Genomic DNA, 9,281 nt, shown 5'->3' on the forward strand with positions numbered 1-9,281 from the left:
ACTGAGTCAAAAGCTTTTAATTGAGAAAAACCATGAACATCAAAATCATGGAGTTTACCAGACACAGCGAATAAAAATAGTTAAATATTAAAGAACTAGGAGGCTCCGCCCCCTGCTCGCTAACGCTCGCCAACCCCCGAGAATTGCTACGCAATCCTATGTGGTTCACACCGTGAACCATGGCTCGCTGCGCTCGCTCGCCAATGAACACAATGTTCTAGCACAAAGACATAATATATTATCATCAAAGACATAGTATTTTNGTATGTCAAGTTTTGTGGTAACCATTTGCGGGAGTTTTATGTTTCTGCTTTAGTTGGAAGAAAAGTGCAGCTAAAGCGCATCGAATGCTTATAGAAGTTTATGGTGACAATGCTCCAACTGATAAATCATGTAGGGAATGGTTTCGACGTTTCAAGAGTGGTGAATGAAGAATTGTGAATAGTATGTGAATTGTAAAGAATTGTGTATACTATGAGCTGCTACAACCTGGTGATTCCATTACGGGCGGTCGGTATAGGATATAATTGATTCGCTTGAGCTGTGCATCACGAGAAAAACGGCTGGAATACGAGCAAAGACACGACAAAGTTATTCTTCTGCCTAATAACGGTCAGCCTGATGTCGCAAAAGTCGTAAAAATTATTTGGAAAAGATATTTTACCACACCCGCTGTATTTGGCTGGACATTGCTCCTTCTGATGACTGGTTATTCCGACGGATGCAATCAATTAAAAATGAAAACTGTTGCCAGCGCGAGAAAAGAAATATCATCAGTTTTATTAATACATACATACGTACGTATTAGCGTTTTATATAATATAGATGTGCAATAAACTTCTTTTTAAAATAGCTGTGAGCTAGCAAATAAGACTTTTAAACATTTAAAAAAACAGAGATGTCTGAAGTTTATGAAGTTAGCAGTGTCTAATATTAAATCTATGAAAAAAAAATTATTTTCATAAGTCCTTACCAACTAATTCAAACTTTGAAGCATATTTCAGGATCAGGGGAAAAAATTGCCACTTGCATTCGCTGTCTAAATTTCAAGTGCAGACGGTTCTGCACTTATTAAAAAAACACGCCAGTGGCCGGAAAAAATAAGTTTTTATAGTTATTTATAACTAATTTATCACTAATGTACTTAACTACTATTTCTTGTACATAGTGACTACAAACTTCTTTTGAAATGTAGTTAATATTTCACTATTTTTAGGAAACAAACTTTGCTGGAGAACTTAATTTACATCTATGTTCAAAATGGCTTTGAATAACATATAGGCTTATTGAAACATAAGATTATTAACATATTTCATCAAATATTTGCAATTTTGTTAAGTATTTCATGTTTTTTATTTTTATTTTCGGTAAGAAATTAACTACATCAAAAATTACAGAACAAAAAATGCTCATTGGATTGATATGCAAGTTTCCTTTATTGTTTTATATTTGCATTTGAAGGTACAGCAATTCAAAATAGAGACAGGCGACTTTGAAACCGACAGCTTTTTGTTCGGGCAAAGCTTACTAAAAAATTCCAGTTTTCATATTTCTGAATTACATAAAAATAAAATTCTACGCTAACTAAAACAGTTCAGTACTATCAACATTAACTTTTAAAGTAGCTGCCCTCTTCTGTATTTATGAAAACAGAAACAATTATAGTAGAGAAATCAAATTACATGTGAGTTTTATTACAAACCTCTACAAAACAATGAAAGAAACAATACAACTGCTACCAACCTTTATATATATATATATATAAATAATAAATAAAATAAAAACCTGTTGCTCTTGAGCTTCATATGTAGTTCTTATTGATGATTGACCACAGAGGCTTTCTAATCGTGTTCATTGGCAGACCCACTAAGATTTGCACCAATCAGATTAAAAAGATTCTAAGTGTCTGAATATTGTTTCTTATCTAAGCTAATGTGAAAAGTAGTTGTTAGGGATCGCTACAAAATATTTTTTGTAACGCATAAATTACTACACTACTCTTTTTAAAAAGTAGTGCACTACACAACAAACTACAATAAAAAATAGCAACTACAGTAGTTGCCTACTTCCGACCACTGCAACAGGCACATAAGAAAATTTCTTCCTTTTATTATTATAGATTACATAATATACACATTGATTATGCAGGTTTGGTTATTCTAGATTTTGACAGACATTTTTATAACAATAATTAAAAATTTAGGAATAAAAGCATCAATTTTTGATGCTTTTAGATGATTTTTGATGCTGAGACCAGTTACATTTCAGAATTTTCTTTTTTTTTTATCATTACATTGTCTAAATTTCTTTTTCAGTCAACAATTGCTGTACACCTTTTAAAATGGTCTACTAAGTCCAAGATTAATATTTAAATAAATTAACCAAAAAAAATTTTTTATGTTAAGATACAGAGTATTAAAATGCATACCAATAGTATATTCTTCACCATTCTTATAATAAAATAGTAATACAGTGTCCATTTCAGATGAAAACTGCTTCAACAACTGTGGTCCCTGAAAAAAAATTGAATCTATTTATTTTGAAGCAGAAAAAAGGAAACATTCAGATTTTAGAGGTCAGTTACTATTTTATCACAGATTATTTTTATGCAATCGAAATAAACTAATCTTATTTCTGCTTTAAAAAAGAAAAACATTTTTTAAGTTTTCAATATTTTGAAAAAGATGTTAAATAATTCTTTTTTCTTTCTTCTTGCTGCCTTTCCAATACACGAACATTTATTCTACTTCAATTTACACAATAAAAAAGTTATTGAAAAGACAAAACAAAACATTCTTTGGAGAGAATAATAAACTAAGAATATTAATGAAGCTGTATATTAATAGCATTTGAAAAAGACACCAGCAGACAAGCTTTGTTTTCTTTCAAATTATAAATGATTTTACTAACAAAATCTAATCAAATCTGTTTCTTGTTTAAAAAATTTTTTCTATTAAATTAGAGTACTAGTTAAGAGTACTAGTTTAGAGTACTAGAGTAAATTAGACTTTTGGAATTTGAGGCTTTCTTTTAATATTATTTTTTATCTGATTATCTGCCCTGCTAATTCTGCAGGCTAAACGGGGAGAAAAAGAGAAAAATGTGTCTTCATTCATTAAAAAGAAAGTTAAAATTATCATCTGCTCACTTTTATTTTTTTTCAACTCATAAGGAAATATAGTATAAATTGACATAATCATAAATTTATTTTTTTAATAAATAACGTATGTTATGCTTGTTTACCTTAAAAACCTATTATTCGAAAATCTATTTCCTGGACTTGACGAAGTTTCCATGACTGTGGAGATAAAACTTTCCATTGGAGAAAAAGAAAATGTTGATTATGGTAATAAAAAGTATATATATATTCCTTTGAAGTTGGATTGAGACAGCATATTAATGAAAAAGAAACATAAAATGTTGGTAAAAAAATTCAGAATTTATTAAAATAAATATTTAGATGAAGAAGATCCAGATAATAATGAAGGTCTTACTGTATAGTTAGTCGAATAAACCTTCTAAATCATAAGAAAAATTGTAAGAAATAGCATAATAATATGTAAAAAAGATAAACTACGTAAATATAATATTTATAATTTTACTTTTGTAGAACTAAGTGAATAATTTTCTATATCTCCTTCACTCATATCAAATTGGGAAGAAAGTATTGAAAAGATTCTTCTGTGTTCATCATTTATGATGCTGTGATCAAGTTGCCTGAAAACCTGAAAAATATAAATTGTTTAAAATAAAAATCTACTAAAACTAAAATAAAAGTACTAAAAAAGGATTTCTTGACTAGAGAATAAATAATCATAGTACATAATTATATGCAATTCTGTATACATAATAATAAGATAGCATATAATTTAATTTATACATGACTGACTTTTAGATGCAAATTTTAAATTTAGACGAGCATCTGATAAAATTAAGCATCCTGATTAACTTTAGATCTAATGATTGATTTACTTGACATGCCATCTAGATTCATAAGCATGTTTAAAAGAACTGATTAATTAGAACTGATTATTAAATTAATAAAAGTGACTCAAAAGTACACTTTGTCATTTTTAAGCTAAATACTTTTTGAATGTAGGCTAATGCTTTTAAAGTTGGCACAAAAAATATTTTTTCTAAGTTTTAATACTTATTTATTAACATATATTGATTTCTCATTTCGTTTTCAGGCAAAAATTGGTTTTTTATTCCTAAACCAAATATTGGGCTCTAATTTCGATCAAATATTCAGCATTCTGCCTCCGTCTAAATTACTTGTTTTGCATCTTTGAGTTGGTCATTTTATTTGTATAAAAAATTAATTACACAGACAAAAATTTCCTTTGTAGTCAAAAAGAAACATACAATTACAGAAATTTAGTCTCAAAAGTCAGTCAAATTATATATTAAAGATTAATTTTATTAATTGATTAAAAAAAACTTTACTGCAATATTACCACATTAAGAGATAACTGGAAACTTACTATTAGTTTAGAATTCACAAATTTAGGAACCGACTTCTCTGGGTTCAGCATTGCCGCAACATTAATGCTGGTTCTTCGTGAAAAGCGTCCTCTACTTGGTCTTTCCATTTTTTTGCTTTTAATATCTATAAATGAAATTATGCATTAAATAAACTACTTTATACTTAGTGCACAGTTAAGAGAGTTTTCCTTTTTTTTTTCTTTCTTTGCTCTCTCAGTTATTATTATTATTTTTTTTAATTTCTCCAAAGTAATGTTTAAACAAAATTAATAAAATATTTAATATGATAGAATTTTATAATTTTATGGGAATTTTATTTATATTTTCCTTTGATAATTTTAAAATTTACTTTTCACACTAAGAAAATCTAGTAAAAAATTAAGAGTGGTGGTTGGTGGTGGCTAATTTACGTCGCACTAGAGCTGCACAATGGGCTATTGGCGACGGAAAAATTAAGATTTAGAAAATCTAGTATAAAATTAAAAAGATTTATTTAATGTAGAGAGAATAAAATAAGAAGAAAAAAAACAGACAGGTTTAGCAAGCATGAGTGCAACTCTAAAGACCAAATACCAGGGTCTGCTGTTATTGACCAGAATTTTTCAGAAATTTATAATTCATTTTCCATGAGAATGGCTCACATATTATATCAATGACTTGGATTATTTTTCTTTTAAAAAAAAAATTTTCAGAATTTTATTAGTTTATTTTTTATAGCAAACAAATATAAAAAATTTGTATATCTTTTTACTTTAAATGCTGAGTTACACCAACAGCTTTTTTCTGGGAGCCATTTATATCTTTACTTAATTCCCCTCTGCATCATTATGTTTTGCCCAAGTGCCATAAAATTCACTTTTTAAAAAAATAATCTTAAGTTAACTTCACCCAGCATCTCAAAATGTTGGGGGTCAAAATCACAAACTGAAGCAAATTTAACAATACAACTTTTGTTTATACAAGCAGATGAGGAATTAAATAATCTTTTATTAAATTTAAATTTATTTTAAGTAGAAAGAAAAATTATTAAAAACAAATCATAGCAATATATTTCAAACTATATTAATACATGTTAATGTATGATTCATATTAATTGATAATTGAATAGAAATGCATCATTATTAACCACTAAAAAACTGGATAAAATAAAGAAATCAAAAACTTAATTTCACAGATCTCTTTTTAAAAAATATTTAAATGACAAAATAATGTTACCTTGTACTTTAACCAAAGGATAAGAAATATTTTTTACTTGAAATAACTAAACAAAAATCTTTTATTTAAAAAAAAGAGAAAGAAAAAAAATCACACTTGCCTTCATACTCAAAAATATATTTATAACAAAATAACGTTTCAAAATGTGTGTTTTTTTTCCTGTTTTTTCTTCATTACCATCATAATTTTTGTGGAAAAAATTATATTCAATACCTATTGTTACAAATATAAGAAACTGAATTAAATTTTAACTTAGTTTTGCAATATAAGAAATCGAAAAAAGTATTAAGATAGAATTTATTATAAGAGTGTTAAACTAATGCAATATAACTACTATAAATTTTAATATAATGAAAAATCAATAAAAAATTCAATCAATCTCTCTTAAAATAATTATAAATTGTAAAATCAACAATAAAAAATAATCATTCAATTTAAATTAATGTATTGAATTGGTTGAAGTAAAGCTTTTTTGCTAAAACTTGATCATTTGTCTGTACCTGATATCTTAATTCTGAGTTGTATGATTATGAGTAGTCTGTCGAGCAAAAAGAAAACCTTACTTCCTTTGAAAATATTTTTCCCATTGTACTGAAGGAAAAAAAAATTATGTTTTTTTATGGTTTAATGCAGACATTTTTACACAAATACTCCAACAGCAAAATAAAGTTTATCTAAATTAACATTAATGGCAGTCCTCAAGTTAATTGTAATAAACAAATAAAAAATATCCCCTATTGGTTTAAAATACCAAAAACATTTTATTAAACTATGGAAATCAAAACAATTTGAATACCTCAGTTTAATAACATTTCCAATGCTTTATAACTTCACTTACACACAAATAACTAAACGATGAATTAACTGTAACTGGAGCTTTTGAAGCAAATAATTAGGTATTATCACTAAAAGTAGTAAAAAAGGGAAAATTAAGTAACAAAAACTTTCAATTTTTTTAAACTGTTTTTTATTACTATAAAATTGAGGATTTTTAATTGTTTTAATTGAAAGAATAATCAAAGTTTAAAATTTTCTAAACTTATTTGTAAGAGAATAAATTTCATTTAAATTTGAAATAAAATTTCTGCACTTATGAAACATTTTTAACTTTTGAATAAATGGAACTTCCCAAAATACAAATTTCAAAATTTTACGAAACTTACAACATTTTTTAGATCATGCATACTGTAATAAACAAGTGAAATACTTATGAAAATCTGATTTTATCCACAAAATAAAGTTTAATAAAAAGAAATTAGATGTACAATTTTAAAAATCAATTTTTTGTAAAAGCAATCAAAGTGTCTTGATAAATGATAAGTAACTAACGTAGCTAAGGACAATTAATGAACTAAAATTACCCTGAATTAAAATACAGAGTCCTCTTGTTATTTTTAAAATGATGCTTTCTTTACATGATGTTTATTTAAATAGAATAACTCTCTGTAAATTCTAAATAAATGAGAAAACAAGAACAACTTTCCAATTTGACACTCGCGCTCCACAGAAGTTGAGTTGTTTCTAGGTTTCTGATTAACGAAAAATATTTAAATAATCTCTGGTATTGATCGAAATTGGATACAGATGGCGCATAATGGAACTCTCTACGTGTGGCAACACTTCACATGTTTTCACTTTTAGCGTTAGCTTTTTATCTTGATTTTCAAACCAATCTTTAAAAACGATATGAAACTGAAAACTGCGTTCGCGAAAGAACATTAAAAAACGGCTTTGAAAATCTAAAGAAGGAGAAGGAATAAGAGAGGCTCAAATGTCCTACGCAGATGACGCAGAGATCGCTAATAAAGCAAGCGGAACTATTCAAAATATTTTCGACTATTCGCCATCGCAACGCTCGAATACGCCATGTGGGGAGAAGACCGGTTCCATGGCTTGACCCATTCCCCTTCTATCTCCTCCTTTTCGCAGTTGTATAGGAATGTACTACGATGTTTTCCCCTTTCTTAATACTTTTTGTATTAAACTGTCACAAATATTTTTAAAAATTTCCACGACCAATGGTGAAAGCGTGCGAAGCGTTGCCATAGGTAAAGAATTCTGCTCTGTACCACTTGTAGTCCATTCATATCGCCAATTATTAAATAAAATAATTAAATATAATGAATAATTATTAAAAAAAAATTTTTGCTACTTTATTTTTGTTAGCAAAATTTTTTGATTCACTTAAAAAGCTCTCGAAATATGGGGACAAATGCAAAAAGTAAACAAAACATTAAGAGCTCCAAATTTTTGATCGTATTCCTGACCGAACCATTAGGACCATATTGTACGTTTCGTCTCATCTTTTTTTAGGACCAAGAATCCAAATTTATTGAAGAAAAAAAACCTGTTTATTCTGAAAAACTACGATTTCACTAACTGATTTCATCTTGCTTCTGATTTCGATTAGCATTTTTAAGGTAGTCCCTCGAACCATTAAGATTGAGTCTCAGTACGTGATGATCCGATCATGAGCTATTCAGAATGTTCTCCAGTGCTAGAACTGTGAGCAGACGAGGTGTGGTGCGTTACTCTATTTCTATTTCCAGTGATATTCACTGGAAATGAAATAGAGTAACACTTCCCCCACTTTTTAATTTCATTTAATTAGTCAAGCAAAGACATTTTCAACTTGTCCCCAAAATGAAACAATTTATTTTTTTCCCTAAAAAATCTTCAAAGTACGATAAAAGAGACAAGGAATTACGGTTCGATGAACGACTTGGTGCAATGCAGGTCAATTCTGATATTTTTTTTCTTTCTGTATCCATTATTTTTCCTTTAATAAATCATTTTACAATTTATCCCAAATAACGATCGTTCTTTTTGAATGGGTTTACTGATTACAAAGCAATGCTCAGAAACTATGATAAGGGAGCTCCATCGAAACCTTGAACTAGATAAATGAGTCTAACAAAACCTGAAAAAATAAGAGCACTATGTTTCGCAACTTAGGAATTCACGCAAATTTCTCTTAGGAAAACATTTATGGGATTATGTTGGGAAGGGTAACTGTCCACAGTGTGCATGCCTCGTGAGTATTATAGCCAGACATACTATTTAAAGAGAAAGTGTCAAATAAAATGTATCAGTATGTTTTCTTTTCATCTTTAGTCATCCTTGAGAAATTATTCAACTAACATAACAGCGGGGAAATATGCTAAAAAATATTTAAATTAGGTAAGCAAATAATGTTTCTACCTTTATTTATATTTCCGATTCTCTAAAATCGCAGTTAATAATTTTTCTAATTTTTGGTTTTAATTTAAGGAAAAAATTAAGTAAATAATAATAACTTTATTTTTTAAAAAAAAAATTATATTGATTTAATGGGTATTCTTGCTTTTACAGTTCGCAAAATGCTATTTTGCTACGATTTAAAGAAATGTTAAATGAAAATGCGTATTGCACTAATGTCAGCCTTTGTAATTAGCAACATTTTTCCAAAACGAAGTATAAGTTCTCTTCCTCTTCTTCCTAATCCCCAAAATTAGCAGGGCTAAACAATGTCCATGAAATTCATGACCCGGAGGAAGTCGGCCACCAAAAGTGGGATTTCTAGAATGTCCCTCTTGTCCAGT

General features: G+C 28.1%; 1 protein-coding gene across 2 annotated transcripts; it reads right to left on the reverse strand.

The window, feature by feature from the left end:
- Positions 1–1,445: 1,445 nt before the first annotated feature.
- On the reverse strand, positions 1,446–7,222 carry LOC107444445 (uncharacterized). 2 transcript variants are annotated; one of them, XM_043048820.2, is made up of 5 exons: positions 7,062–7,222; positions 4,485–4,609; positions 3,603–3,725; positions 2,429–2,513; positions 1,446–1,552 (listed from the first exon to the last, which is right to left on the reverse strand). In XM_043048820.2, exons 2-5 carry the CDS (start codon positions 4,590–4,592, stop codon positions 1,545–1,547), a joined length of 324 nt encoding a protein of 107 aa, XP_042904754.1. In that variant the 5' UTR covers positions 4,593–4,609; positions 7,062–7,222; the 3' UTR covers positions 1,446–1,544. The 2 variants fall into 2 exon arrangements, with proteins under 2 accessions (XP_042904754.1, XP_015914066.1); XM_016058580.3 differs by lacking the exon at positions 1,446–1,552 and adding an exon at positions 1,792–1,929 and having other exon boundaries at positions 7,062–7,219.
- Between the last annotated feature and the right edge of the window lie 2,059 nt (positions 7,223–9,281).

This window comes from Parasteatoda tepidariorum, chromosome 2 (assembly GCF_043381705.1).
Source record: "Parasteatoda tepidariorum isolate YZ-2023 chromosome 2, CAS_Ptep_4.0, whole genome shotgun sequence".
NCBI lineage: Eukaryota > Metazoa > Arthropoda > Arachnida > Araneae > Theridiidae > Parasteatoda > Parasteatoda tepidariorum.